Source organism: Eleginops maclovinus, chromosome 6, assembly GCF_036324505.1.
Source record: "Eleginops maclovinus isolate JMC-PN-2008 ecotype Puerto Natales chromosome 6, JC_Emac_rtc_rv5, whole genome shotgun sequence".
Lineage (NCBI taxonomy): Eukaryota > Metazoa > Chordata > Actinopteri > Perciformes > Eleginopidae > Eleginops > Eleginops maclovinus.
Genome location: NC_086354.1, coordinates 25,484,528 through 25,499,012, shown reverse-complemented (window position 1 = coordinate 25,499,012; position 14,485 = coordinate 25,484,528). Strand labels below are relative to the sequence as shown.

Sequence of the window (14,485 nt, the reverse complement as noted above, 5' to 3'; positions counted from 1 at the left end):
TACACTAATGTGGGATCCGACTTGATGCCATGTACATCGCCAGTGTAGTGAAACCGGACCTAATTCAAAAGAATGTAGTAATCACTGAAATATGTCCCCTGTGAGAAGTGGAGAATACATTCAAATACAAAATAATTCCAAATAGATATTTCCAGAACTGGTTATTTTCTGAAAATTTCAGAATTCTGAAAAAGAATCTGAACTGTTGAAAGTCAAAATTTGGTGAAAAAAAGGTCAGAATAAAAATCAGAGTTCTGAGAATCTCAAACTTCTCACTTAAAAAAAAACAACTGAAAATTCAGAACAAAAGTAAGAATTCGGTAAGAAGGTAATTAATTGGAACTCTGAGAAAAATATTTTTTAGATTTGAGATTAAAGAGAGAACCCAACATTTAGTTAAAACTGTTTTCACATCCCAGCATTTTCTTAGTAACAGTTTTCTGACAAAATCAGAATTCTGAACAGAAGAAGAATTCCGAGTTTTTCAATAATATTATTTTGTAACTGTTGTACACACCCCATATTTTGGTTCTTATTTGTCCCTCATCCTCTTCTGTAATAATACAATCAACCCCCTTATAGAATTTACATCCATCAATGAGTATCACCCCCCCATCCTGAACCCCCCCCCCCCCCCCCCCCCCCGTGTGGGTCAGACAGGAACAAGATGGCGCCGGGAGCAGCGTTAGCTTCGGGACCAGTCGTTGTCTGAAGGACTGGAGATCCGGCAGGATGAACCTCTGCGCCCAGTATCTACGGTAAGCCCCACTCTGGCCCTCCTCCGGTTCTCATGCCGGTCCAGGTGTGGTCTGAACTGGACCTTTGATCCCGCATTGTTTTGTTCTGCTGCTAACGCTAAAGCTAACAGCTAACCTAGCTTTAGCTCAAACCCCTCAGGAAGTGCGCCGGCCGGTGAAGCCCATATTTGGAATATCCGTAGTGGTGAAATGGTGGTACTACACCCGGGACGTCATTCGGGCCCCCAAAAATCTTATTTCACCCGAACATGATAGAGAGATGGATGGATGGATGGATGGTAGATGGATGGATGGATGGATGGATGGGTAGATGGATAGATGGATAGTTGGATAGATGGATTGTCTTATTAGGCTACTTCTCATTTTTGCTTTTTATTATAAACAAAACAACCCTCTTGATTTGTTTTAGATATTTGATGAATTTACTTTGCATTCTTTTCTTTGTTTCACTAGTTTTAAGGCCTTGATCCAAGTTGCTTCTATTATGTTAAATATGCTATATAATAACTCCGGATTTAGGTTCTCTATTTCAGTTTTTAAACTACACAGTGTTTCTACAGTTTCTTCTACAGTTTTAGATTGTACCTTTATCTATTTTAAATTAATATACTGTTTTATTAATGTATAATATTTTGTGTTTTTATCTTATTTAATTTAACTCCATCCATCTGACTGACAGAGCGGGAGATAGGAGGCGGTGTGTTAAGAGAAAACTCAACTGCGCATGCTCAGTGGGCCCACATACGGGTACTTTCTGGATCTACGGTCGCTCTATTATTATCTTCATGCTCCGCCTCTCTCTCTTTATACACCCATGAGCTAGCTTCAGATATCAACAAACAATCGATGCTGCCGCCCGTCGTCCCTCTACCAACCTTTAATCAAATACATGACATGTTCATACAAGTGGGTGTCGTTTTATTCACATTACATGTCTGTTATCCGCCGTTTGTGTTGATTTAGAGACAGTTTTGCCGCCTCGAAGGGACATTGTGTTGTTAGCTTTAGCTTGTCTTTCTGCGTATGATAGCTTTAGGTTAGCTGATGCTGTGACATTTAATGTGATTTTGACCTTAATTAACACCGTTTTGAGCTTATATAGCGGTGTGTGTAAGTGGTGTTAACGTGCTTTTAAACGTTGAAGATCCGATACGCTAGCTGACGGGCTTGTGAGGAATGTGTTGATGCTGTTTGTTTGTATTTCGTCGCATTTTGGATCCAGGGATTAGCCTGAGCCCGATGTCAACACTGTGACACATGTGGTAAATGATAAGAAGATATAAGATGTTAAATGCTTTAAAGAGGAGGATTCAAGGGATGGCTGTTTGTCAGGTTTATCTGGTAGCTCGGTTAGTCACCTGTGCATTGTCAGTGTTATGTGTGTGTGAGTGTGTGAGAGAGAGAGATACACATTCAAAGTGCACTGAAACCCACGGACCGTTTTATTGTAATCATCTTTTAAGTTAAGTTTAGATATAATACTTTATTGTCCCTAAGTGGTATTTCTAGCTTGGGCTTAAGTCAACCCATAACCACTAAAACAGCACTTTATAAAAGTGTGTGTGTGTGCGTGTGCGTGGACTTGTCTAACCTCCTCTCTGTTTACATCCGAGCAGACAGGCAGAGGCCCTGAAGGCGGACATGACAGGTAAGTTTCACCACATGTTTTTTAAAATCTGCTTCACCTCTGGTTCTTTCTACAGTTATTCTGATTAATATCAGTCCATTATATTCATCATAAGATAAGTTAAGTTGCATTTGTAAACCAGTAGGACATACTTGGTTTTATATGAATAAGTGGAAAGTGCGAAATATTGTTAAGCAGAGCACAGTGAATTCTTTAGGAGTCAAATATCTCTCACTTTTAGCTTTCAGACTTAATACCACACACTTTTTAGTTCACCAAAAAATCTTTCTGAACACAAGCTGTCCTACAGAACTGTGAACACATTAGAGGTTTCAATCAGGAACTAACTAACCAGAAGTCTGGAGGTTTATGATTTAAACGACACTTCGATTCCAACACTTGATCCTCAGCAGTTCAGGCGTCACAGTATGACATCACAAATAGAAAACGTCTCTCTGTCTAAAACAAATATCAGATTTTAAAAAACAAAACACATCAGTCAATCAAAAGTACCTTCAGTGAAAAATGACATGGAAATGATTGCAACACCTCGTCTTTTCCTTTATTTCAGAGGCTTCAGAAGACATTCACATTTATTAAATACATGTTTTTATTTACAAAATACTTTTTTGCAAAGGGAATATCCCTGAGCCCTTCCTACCAAATACTGTCCTCTTTAAACGGCTTCTTCCTTTTCCATATAGACACACAAAGAAATGCTATTCAATATTAAAAACACATGTGTTTAAAGAGTGCAGGATGAAGTATTTTTGGATGCTCTGGAAGCGTTTGTTTTGTTGCTCAGCTGACCTCTGTTTCCTCCGGGTGCATTAGATTCGAAGCTGGGCGCGGCCGAGGTGTGGACGTCGCGGCAGGCGCTGCAGGATCTGTACCAGAAGATGCTGGTGACCGACCTGGAGTACGCTCTGGACAAGAAGGTGGAGCAGGACCTGTAAGCACTTATTTTTTAAATAAATTCATAGCTTTTTTAACATTGTCATCTTATTTTATAACGTCATTGTAGCGACCGATTTTGTATTTTCAGAAAAATGTTAAGCTTTACAGGATATTTTTCGATTCCACTTCGACACGTTATTATTAAAATTGTTCATTTATTTGTTGATGCATAATAATTTAAAATATTAATATAGTTTATTTATTACAAACACTCCTTTCTTTTTGTTTAAACAATTAAAATAAGTTTTATCATCACACTGTCAGGGAGGCTGTATTATTATTACGCTATAACTAGCGACCAGGATAGGTTTAGTGTAGTTAGATTTCAGTGGATGGTTTCCAGTTCAATAACCTGTGTGTGTGTGTGTCGGTGTGCGTAGGTGGAATCATGCCTTTAAGAACCAGATCACCACACTGCAGAGCCAGGCCAAGAACCGGGCCAACCCAAACCGCAGCGAGGTGCAGGCCAACCTGTCGCTGTTCCTGGAGGCAGCCAGCGGCTTCTACACTCAGGTGAGCCACACACACGCAACACTCAGGTGAGCCACACACACGCAACACTCAGGTGAGCCACACACACGCAACACTCAGGTGAGCCACACACACACAACACTCAGGTGAGCCACACTTACGCAACACTCAGGTGAGCCACACTTACGCAACACTCAGGTGAGCCACACTTACGCAACACTCAGGTGAGCCACACACACACTACACTGATATAAATACACAGTTTGACCAGGAATATTATCTAGCATGCAAAACAGAACAGGTTTAGGACTCCTGCCGCTCTCTATAAAGATTCCCCTCCTCTCTGTCCCAGTTGCTGCAGGAGCTGTGCACGGTGTTTAACGTGGACCTGCCGTCCCGCGTCAAGTCGTCTCAGCTCGGCATCATCAGCAACAAGCAGAGCGGCAGCAGCGCCATCGTCACCCCGCAGCCCAGCTCCTGCTCCTACATCTGCCAGCACTGCCTCGTGCACCTCGGAGACATCGGTGAGAAGGGCTTTAGTGTAGGATGACGCATGCATAAACACAGTGAAAGGAAGTAAGCAGTAAAAAATTGACAAAATATATGATTTTTCTTTAAAAATAATTAAAATAACTAGAATTAAATTAAAAGATAAATAAATAAAATATAAAAAAAGTTAATAACAAATAAAAAAACCAATCAGATTTAAAAGAATACAGTTAGAGGATTTCATTTATAAAACATAGGGACATTTGTAAGTATTTTTAAGTTATGTTAAATACATTTTTACAATTGTACAAGAACTGTATGCAAACCAAAAAATTCAATATTATTGTTTTGAAAAATAATGCATTTACAAATAAAGACTGAAGTTGTAAAAACGGAACAAATAAAGAATGATGTAAAATATTAATTAAAACAGAAAACATAATTTACCAGATATATAAATACTAAGAATGATTTTCTGCTTCAGTCCATATTTGTTGGTGTTTAGCCTAAAAAACAATGTCCAGGACAGCTGTATATGCACTCTAGTGTGTGTGTGTGTGTCGCTGTGTTTGTATATGTGTGTGTTCCTCATCATGTTGTGTGTTTGTGTTTCAGCGCGGTACCGTAACCAGACGAGTCAGGCGGAGTCGTACTACAGACATGCCGCTCAGCTGGTTCCGTCTAATGGTAAGTTCACTGACTCTAGCAGTTTCCCCCTTGCTTCCAGAGGCTGTGCTAAGCTAGGCTAAAGGCTACATTGGCATGAGTGGATGGAGATGCGTGGAACAGCAGCCTAACAGCCATGATTATTTAGGTCAAACGAAAAGCACTGTCGAATAATAACTATACATGATGGTGTGCTTGATGACCCGCAGGTCAGCCGTACAACCAGCTGGCTATCCTGGCCTCGTCCAAAGGAGACCACCTGACCACCATCTTCTACTACTGCCGCAGCATCGCCGTCAAGTTCCCCTTCCCAGCAGCCTCCACCAACCTGCAGAAGGCGCTGTCCAAGGCCCTGGAGAGGTGACGCTCACACACCAGTAACACACAGACCAGGCCTGGCAATATGTCCAACATGTATCCATATCAGGGTCCTAGATATCCTCTCAGATTTCTGATCATTTTGAGTTAAACTGTGATGTTCCTCCCTCTTTGATCCTGCAGCCGAGATGAGGTGAAAACCAAGTGGAGCGTCTCAGATTTCATCAGGGCCTTCATCAAGTTCCACGGTCACGTCTACCTGAGCAAGAGTCTGGACAAACTGGACGCTCTGAGGGAGAAACTGGAGGAGCAGTTTCAGGTGAGACAAAAGCTGTAGAGATTTTACTGTACGGCATAAAACCCCTCAGTGAATCCCCCGCCGCATAGATTGAAAAATGAGCTTAGGTTGCTAACACGTTTTTTTTGCTCCGATTTTAGACGTTTTCAGGTTCTCTTCAGATGTCTTCCTTGCAGCAGTTGTTAGACACACTATGTGGACACAGGTCTTTGTCCTTCTTCCTGCAAGCAGTGTGATTTAAAGTGATGTTTGCTTGTGTGTGTGTGTGCGTGTGCGTGTGTGCGTGCGCAGAGGCTGATCCTGCAGAAGGCCTTCAGCTCGCAGCAGCTGGTCCACATCACGGTCATCAACCTGTTCGAGCTGCACCACCTCAGAGAGCTGCCGGCGGACGGTGGCGAGCCGAGCTGCAGCAGCGAGCAGCCGGTCAGCTGGTTCCAGCTGCTCGGCCTCTTCAGTGAGAAACACACACACTCAAATACCTTGAAGGAAGAGCTTTAATTTACAGACGGATGTTTAATCCTGCTGACTGTCTTCCTGTCCCCCTCAGTGTCCTTCCTGGGCGTCATGTGCAGCCGAGCTCTGCTCAACAAGAGTCTGGGGGAGGAGATCATGGGGGAGTGTCCTCTGCCCGCCATCAAGGTGTCTCTGGACTGGCTCAGGCTGAGGCCCAGCGTCTTCCACGAGGCTGCTGTCGACCAGAGGACGCAGTGAGTTTCTGTCCAGGGCTAACACTGCGTTCTTCTGTCTGTATGCTTCTTCCCCCCCCAGACAGGAAGTGTAACTCCTCTTCCTCTTCCTGTCTCTCAGTATCTGGCCCTGGCTCGTCTCCATCCTCAACAGTTTCCAGCCCAAAGAGGACGATGTGACCTGCCCCTCAGGTTGGACACCCCCAGCTTTTAACTGTCTAAAAATGATATGAGGCACATTGCTGAACAATATTTTCACTACACGGAGAGTTAAGAAACACCCCCCCCTCCCCCTATAATCAGGAAACACCCCCCCCTACCATGTTGATGCTGAAGGTGTGTTTGTTTCCTCCACAGTGACGCCCCTGCCGGAGGAGTTTGAGCTGCAGGGATTCCTGGCGCTGCGTCCTGCTCTCAGGTAGTCTGCTCATCAATCACCTGGGGTGGGGGGGGGGGTGTTCATGTGGGGGGTTTCCTGTGCTAATGTGTGCTGCTGTCTCAGGTCCCTGGACTTCACTAAAGGACATCAGGGCATCCTGGTGGACCGGGACGGACTGCCGCTGCACACCCGCCACCAGAGGCTCATCAGCCTGGGGAAGTGGGTGGCCGACACCCAGCCGGGGTGAGAGCCGGCGCAGAGTCCCCGCTTCAAACCCAACATGGACTTTAACACGGCTCTGACACATGGTCTCCTCTCCGCAGGCTGATCCAGTGCAGCGTGAGCGAGGACGGCCTCCTCCTCTTCATCACCGACATCCCCGAGCAGGCCATCGAGGAGCCGCAGGAGAAAGAGGCACCGGTGCTGCAGGAGTCGTCCAACGCCGAGCTGCAGCCCAACGACGGCGGCGGCGGGAGCTCGGGCCTGAAGTCCGTGCTGTCGGCGGGGAAGACGCAGAGCTCGTGGCCCGATGGCGGCGAGCGACCCGTCGTCACCTTCAAGGAAAACATCAAACCCCGCGAGCCGAGCCGCAGCCAGCAGCTGAAGGACAGCAGCAAGGAGCGCCGGGACTTCAGCAAGGGCCCCGGGGCTGCTGGGAAAACAGAGCCCAAGAGGGACGGCAAAAGGAAGAGCGAGCTGAAGAAGGCCCCGCACGAGAAGAGCAACGACGCCGGGAAACAGGTGCTGACACTTCTTCCTCAGGGAGGGGGACGTCTTCCTCAGGGAGGGGGCACCAGATAAGGATGCACTTCGTTATTGAGAGGAGGGGAATAGATGTTTACACTGACCTATCTCACCTCTCACACTGGCGTCTGATAAATAAAATGCTTCACTATTGTTATTATTCTAAAGAAGCGTGGGAAACCTTGTTTCCCAGGTGTCTTCGTTATGTGACCACCTGTCATGTCTCTACCTGTTCTACCTGTCATTGAGGGTTTCTGTGAGGCTGATGTGTCGGCCATGTTTCAGGTGAAGGCGCAGGCGGAGCTGAGGAAGACTCCGGTGTCCGAGGCCAAGAAGACACCTGTCACTCAAACTCAAACCCCCTCCCAGTTCATCCCCATCCATCATCCAGGAGCTTTCCCCCCCCTGCCCAGCAGACCAGGTACACACGCACGTGCGCGCACACACACACACACACACACACACACACACACACAATACGAATGAAAGTAAAGATTGAAAGCCCCCCCTCATCTCCTCTGCAGGTTTCCCCCCGTCTGCCTATGTGATCCCCCCCCCGGTCGCCTTCCCGGGGCTGCAGGTGAACCCAGGCTTCACCTTCTCCACCGGGGTGTCTGTCCCCCCCTTCCTGCAGCCGGGGGTCCACAGCCAGGCCGGCAGCCAGGGCGGGAAGCCCTCACACATTCCCTATAGCCAGCAGAGGCCCTCGGGCCCCCCCCAGGGGCCGGGCTCCTCGGGGCCCCCCCAGTCGGTGCAGCAGCTTCAGGTGCAGGCCATGAACCAGCAGCAGCAGCAGTCCCCCACCAAACCGATGGGGAAGAGCCCCCCCCACCACCCAGGGATGCAGCAGGTCAGTGCAGCCTGGCAGACTGAACCCAGGGCGGTAGAGCCAGGGTGATAAGTGTGTGTCTCAATGTGTGTGTGTGTGTGTGTGTGTGTGAGCAGTACATGCAGGAGCAGCCGGCTCAGATGTGGACTCAGGCTCAGGCAGCCCTGCAGAAGCTCTCCCCCATGCAGATGTCTTTGAAGCAGCAGCAGCAGCAGCCCCCCCCCCAGCAGCAGGGCTTCTACATGGCGGCCCCGGACCCCCTGAAGCTGTATGAGCACCAGCTGCAGGCCCCCGCCCCCCCGCAGCTCTCCATGGACAAGAAGATGAAGTTCCCCAACATGAAGATGCAGGACTTCTACTGGGAGCCGTCCTACCGCATGGGGGAGGGGCTGGCGGTGATGGCCGACCGCATGAAGAGGGCCCCGCCAGGGGGGATGTGCTCCGAGCAGGAGGGCCAACAAGGACCACGTGGACCCCCGTTTGAGGTGAGTCTCCTCTCATACCCTCTTGGTGGGACGGGGGTCTGCTCTCCTCCAGTTTTCAGAAACATTTCCTTCTTTCCATCTGGGTCTCACGGCTTGCTTTCTTCCTCTGCTTTGTTTTTCCACTCTTCTTCCTCCTCATCTTCTTCCTCCTCTTCCTCCTTTTCCTCCTCCTCTCTCTCTGAGCAGGACAACAAGAGCTCTCCTCTTCTCCCCCCTGACCTGTTAAAAACTCTAGCAGACTTTGAGGAGGAGGAGGAGCTGGTGTTCTCAAAGCCTCCTGATTTCTTCCAGGCGCTGGCCGGTCCTCTTAGCACTGTGCCTGGACCCAACATATTTGTATGTAGCCCCCCCCCCCTCATTCAGCCCCAATGCAGACTGACATCTCACACCTCATTTCAGACTAAAACTCATTCAGAGAACCATTGACCTCCAGACCAGGGTTCAGGACTCATCCCTCTCCAGACTCAGCTGATAGATGTTTCATGCAGCTTAGAGTGTGTGATTAATGTGTGTGTGTGTGTGTGTGTGTGTCCTCTCTGTAGCTGCCCAATCAGACCCGGATGGAGAGCGGCCCTGAAGTCGTCACCCAATCATCTTCTCTCCTGCCCATCTCCGGCTTCCCCATGCAGGTCAGAGTTCATTTACATCTGTAGTATAAATACAGCTGTGATGGCACTCTGCCGACCCGTGTTAAAGCTGTGTGTGTGTGTGTGTGTGTGTGTAGGAGTACAACCAGAACAGCATCTTCAGTCAGGCCTACGGGAAGAACCTGCCGCCCAGCTCCAAGCCCGACGCTCCCATGATGCACCAGGAGCCGTCACTCTACTCCCTGTTCGAGGGCACACCCTGGTCCCCCTCCCTCCCTGCCAGCTCAGGTACGTCACACCTGGGAAACACTTTAACAGCTCCCCTGTCAGGGTGATGTCACAGGGTGTGTGATGTCACAGGGTGTGTGTAATGTCACAGGGTGTGTGATGTCACAGGGTGAGTGTAATGTCACAGGGTGTGTGTGATGTCACATGGTGTGTGTGATGTCACATGGTGTGTGTGATGTCACAGTGTGTGTGATGTCACATGGTGTGTGTGATGTCACAGGGTGAGTGTGATGTCACAGGGTGAGTGTGATGTCACAGGGTGTGTGATGTCACAATGTGTGTGATGTCACAGGGTGAGTGTAATGTCACAGGGTGTGTGTGATGTCACATGGTGTGTGTGATGTCACATGGTGTGTGTGTGATGTCACAATGTGTGTGATGTCACATGGTGTGTGTGTGATGTCACAGGGTGTGTGTGATGTCACGGGGTGAGTGTGATGTCACAGGGTGTGTGATGTCACAGGGTATGTGTAATGTCACATGGTGTGTGAGGTCACATGGTGTGTGTGATGTCACAGGGTGTGTGATGTCACATGGTGTGTGATGTCACAGGGTGAGTGTGATGTCACAGTGTTTGTAATGTCACAGGGTGAGTGTGTGATGTCACAGGGTGTGTGTAATGTCACAGGGTGTGTGTGATGTCACGGGGGGAGTGTGATGTCACAGGGTGTGTGTGATGTCACAGGGTGTATGTGATGTCACAGAGTGTGTGTGTGATGTCACAGGGCGTGTGTGTGTGATGTCACAGCGTGTGTGTGTGTAATGTCACAGTGTGTGTGTGATGTCACAGCGTGTGTGTGTGTGTGATGTCACAGAGTGTGTGTGTGTGATGTCACAGCGTGTGTGTGTGTGTAATGTCACGGTGTGTGTGATGTCATGTTTTCTCTGGTTGGCAGATCACTCCACCCCAGCCAGCCAGTCCCCCCACTCCTCCAACCCCAGCAGCCTGCCGTCTTCCCCCCCCACACACAACCACGGAGCCATGCCGTTCTCTAACTTCGGGCCCATCGGCACCCCGGACAGCCGGGACCGCAGGGTGGTGGACCGCTGGAAGGCCGACAAGACCGGTGAGGGGGGGTCCGGGTCCAGGGGGTGCAAGGTCCAGTGTGAGGATGGTCCTGATGTTGACGTGTGCTTTGGTTCTTCAGGGCCGGGCAGCGGGTTCGGACTGGACTACCTGCCGACGGGGGCCTCTTCAGGGTCGGACAGCAGCTGGCACCAGGCCCCGCCCCCCGGCAGCTCCTGGACCAATCAGGAGTCTCCGATGGAAGAGTCGTCCACCGTGCTGCTCGACAGCCTCAAGGTCCATGGAGACACACTCACACTCACTCACTAACATTAACACACACACACTCACACACACACACACACACACACTCTTTATTTGTAGTTCTTTATGTAATACCTTGTTAGCTCGATGCTAACGCGTTGCTCCCCTGCAGTCCATCTGGTCCAGCTCCATGATGCAGCCGGGCCCGTCTGCGCTGGAGCAGCTGCTCCTTCAGCAGAAGCAGAAGCAGCAGCGCGGCGCCATGAACCCCCCGCACTGAACCCAGCGGGCGGCCCAGAGTCGCATCAACACCCACCGGAGGAGAGGAGACTACCAGGTTAGACCAGCTCCAACTAAAAATGGGAAATTGAACCGGCGAGAGAAGGTGGAGGCTGGGGAGGCGAGGAGCCCCCCCTGACGAGGCTGAAACACCACCCCCCCACCCCCTCGGCTGGCGAGTACCGGAGGGCACGGGATCTCTTCACGCCTCCGTCAACCCGAGGAAATCTGAACCTTGAGGAACATAAACCCCCCCACTCACCATCACAGCCCCCCCCCCAGTTTAGACACTGACTCTTCCCTCACAGACAAGAAATTAAAGACTTGTGGGGGTCTGCAGGTCTGGTCCGAGCGCCTGTTTTTAGCGTCTCTGCCGCCGCAGACTGAGGTGAGGGGGGAGGACAGGGGGCTCAGGTGAGGCACCGGGGGGGCTCAACATAGACTTTATGATCTCTCCATTCATTTTCATTGCTGAGGAGGAGGAGGAGGGACCGGGGAGGGGGGGGGGGTCGGCTATATAAATATATCAGATAATATATTGCCATAGTTGGTTGTGCCTGATCACGGTGCCCCCCCTCATCAGAACTGTTTCTGATGAAGAGCTTGGAGGCCGAGGAAGACTCCGAGGTCACAGGAAGGAAAGCAGTCCGAGGGACGGGGGCTGACGTGTAAAATAAAAAAAATAAAAAAGCAACGCCCGGTGAGCTTAGCAATAGCATTAGCGTTAGCGCCGAGAGGCCGCAGATATTAACAAAAAAAATCTGGTGTTTTGTGATTGGTTCGTAGCTGTGTTAGCTTCTCGCAGGTCTGTCTGCTCGCTTCCTGCTTCAATATTTTCGGGGTTCTCTTCTTCTCCGGACTTCCTGTTGTTTCTTTACTTAAGGGAGAAAAAAAACCCAAAGGTGTAACCCCGCTCGCTTCCTGACCCTGCATCCACTTCACCTCCACGGGGGGGTCCTCTCTAAAACCACTGCAGCTCAGAGAACCACAGGGAACCCCGGAGAGCAGAACCCTCCGATCTTACCTGGAGTCCATCAGCGCCGCAGCTACAGGTGAACCCACCGTTGGTCTGCTCTGCATGAGGGTCTGTCAGAAGGCACTGGGACGTCTTCATCATGCAGCTCCCCTCTGATCAGCTGTAGAACCACAGGAGGAAAAAGAAACCCCATAATAGTCACATCTGAGACGCTCGGGACTTGAATCCATTATTTCTGCCTGTTTTCTGTCGTTTGTCTTTAAAATAACTTTAAAATCTTCAGACGGTTTCCACGTCTGAGCGGCTGATCGCAGTCCTCCTGCTCCGTCTAGCCCCTCGTCTTGAGGGTTTCTGAGTTTGCGTTAAACAGAGGTAAATGAAGGGCTCTTGTGGAGGGTTTTATTTCTCTGGTAATCTGAGAGCCTATCAGAGAGTGAACCCAGCTAACCCATCGGGACGCAGCACTGTAAGTACCTTCCTGTCCAGTTTTTCTACACTTCGTTTTGTTCCAAAGGGATTAAAAATAAAAAAGGCTGTTTTTATGAAAGCAGGCTTCAGAGAGACGTGTCTATTTTCCGTGTGATTGTGCTTTTCATGTTGCATTTACAAAATGTATTTGAAATAAAGATATTACTGAATGTGAGGAGCTGCTTTCTCCTCCTGAGTAACAGACTCTTTAAATAAACTCCACTCTGTCTCCTCGCTCGGTCTCTACTCTTTGTTCTCCTCTTCACAGAAAACCTGTACAACAAATGCACTGGTGAACTAATTACATGTACTCAAGTACAAGACCTGAGTACTTCTACTTTACTCAAGTACAAGACCTGAGTACTTCTACTTTACTCAAGTACAAGATCTGAGTACTTCTACTTTACTCAAGTACAAGACCTGAGTACTTCTACTTTACTCAAGTACAAGACCTGAGTACTTCTACTTTACTCAAGAACAAGATCTGAGTACTTCTACTTTACTCAAGTACAAGACCTGAGTACTTCTACTTTACTCAAGTACAAGATCTGAGTACTTCTACTTTACTCAAGTACAAGACCTGAGTACTTCTACTTTACTCAAGTACAAGACCTGAGTACTTCTACTTTACTCAAGTACAAGATCTGAGTACTTCTACTTTACTCAAGTACAAGACCTGAGTACTTCTACTTTACTCAAGTACAAGACCTGAGTACTTCTACTTTACCACCAATCCTCACATTCTCTATCAGAGCACTAAAAACATAACTGCCAAATAATAATATAGTAAAGTGAAAATATTCGTAATACAAATGAAAGTACATTAGTAAAGAAACAATTCAACTTGTGTTAATAAATAAAACTATAATAATGATTTCTAACATTTAATAATCAATATATTTGTTCAATAATACAAATATATAATGATGCTACATTTTATATACAGCGCTCTGAAACAGTGTACCACAAAAGATCATGAAACATTATTAATTTACAATAACGGATAATATTACCAAACTAAAATCAAGAGAAGTACAACTTTAAAAGAAACGATTAAAGCTGCTGCGCAGTGTTGAATTTATATTAAGATTTCAACTGAAATCAAAGCAGTATCATGTGGGTGCAGCCGAAATTATGAAGCAAGGAAAATGACTTATTTTGCAATTTAGGGGAACAAACTGAGAAACACTTCCCATGCACCGCTCAGAACACCTCCAAAACCCACATCCAGGAGTTCAGTTTACTTTACCTGAGTAAACATCACCGCGTCACCTTCATTTCTGTGACGTAAGAATAATAAAAATGACTTCAAGACTTGATTATTATCTCAGATATGACCCTTTGAAAGTCTCACAGAACAGGTGCAGGTATGGTTTTCATGAAAATAAACACAATGAAGCTCAGTGCAAGTTCAACCACGAAGACCGTCATTCTGTCTGTCCTTCACACATTTCCATCTAGCTAAGGTCACCCTCCCACTCAGCGCTCAGGGGTCTCCCCAGCTCAACCTATCACTTCGCTTGTAGTCCCAAAGCCAATCATAGCACACCGTTAAACCTTTACATCTGCTCTCCCCCCTCCTGACACCTGTCCTTTCAGGTGAAGCAGATGGCAGTTGTCAAACTAACCTTCTTCGTCATACCACTGCTGATCCTTAAGGTGTCAGATTCTGAACACTCTGACCCCTACACATAGCCCCCCTAACACTGTAAGAATACCTTGAGCAGGCTGGGTAGATTAAACGGAACATCCATGCGGCTTTAACAGGTACACATCAAATATCTTGAGCATGTTAAAATCCTGAACATTAAAAAGTCATGTTGGTGAAATGAATATACCTAACATTGAAGGCAATATTCAAACGAACATAAAAGGTGCTGTTCCTCTGATATGAAGTACCTGTGTGTATT

General features: G+C 47.8%; 1 protein-coding gene across 3 annotated transcripts; it reads left to right on the top strand.

The window, feature by feature from the left end:
- The first annotated feature begins 655 nt into the window (after positions 1-655).
- smg7 (SMG7 nonsense mediated mRNA decay factor) lies at positions 656-12,809 on the top strand. Of its 3 annotated transcripts, none has more exons than XM_063885611.1 (23): positions 656-758; positions 2,375-2,406; positions 3,220-3,337; positions 3,723-3,855; positions 4,166-4,337; positions 4,918-4,989; positions 5,178-5,328; positions 5,470-5,605; positions 5,876-6,038; positions 6,132-6,291; positions 6,392-6,462; positions 6,628-6,688; positions 6,773-6,892; positions 6,973-7,390; positions 7,679-7,814; positions 7,918-8,243; positions 8,339-8,707; positions 8,894-9,043; positions 9,250-9,336; positions 9,432-9,582; positions 10,479-10,649; positions 10,731-10,885; positions 11,025-12,809. In XM_063885611.1, the coding sequence occupies exons 1-23, from the start codon at positions 733-735 to the stop codon at positions 11,130-11,132; spliced, it is 3,486 nt and encodes a 1,161-aa protein (XP_063741681.1). In that variant the 5' UTR covers positions 656-732; the 3' UTR covers positions 11,133-12,809. The 3 variants fall into 3 exon arrangements, with proteins under 3 accessions (XP_063741681.1, XP_063741683.1, XP_063741682.1); XM_063885612.1 differs by lacking the exon at positions 656-758 and adding an exon at positions 1,552-1,664; XM_063885613.1 differs by lacking the exon at positions 8,894-9,043.
- Positions 12,810-14,485: the final 1,676 nt, after the last annotated feature.

Coding starts and splice junctions, on each gene's coding strand:
- smg7 (XM_063885611.1), top strand. CDS start 733: ATGAACCTCTGCGCCCAGTATCTACG. Junction 759..2,374: donor CTCTGCGCCCAGTATCTACG/GTAAGCCCCACT, acceptor ACATCCGAGCAG/ACAGGCAGAGGCCCTGAAGG. Junction 3,856..4,165: donor CCAGCGGCTTCTACACTCAG/GTGAGCCACACA, acceptor TCTCTGTCCCAG/TTGCTGCAGGAGCTGTGCAC.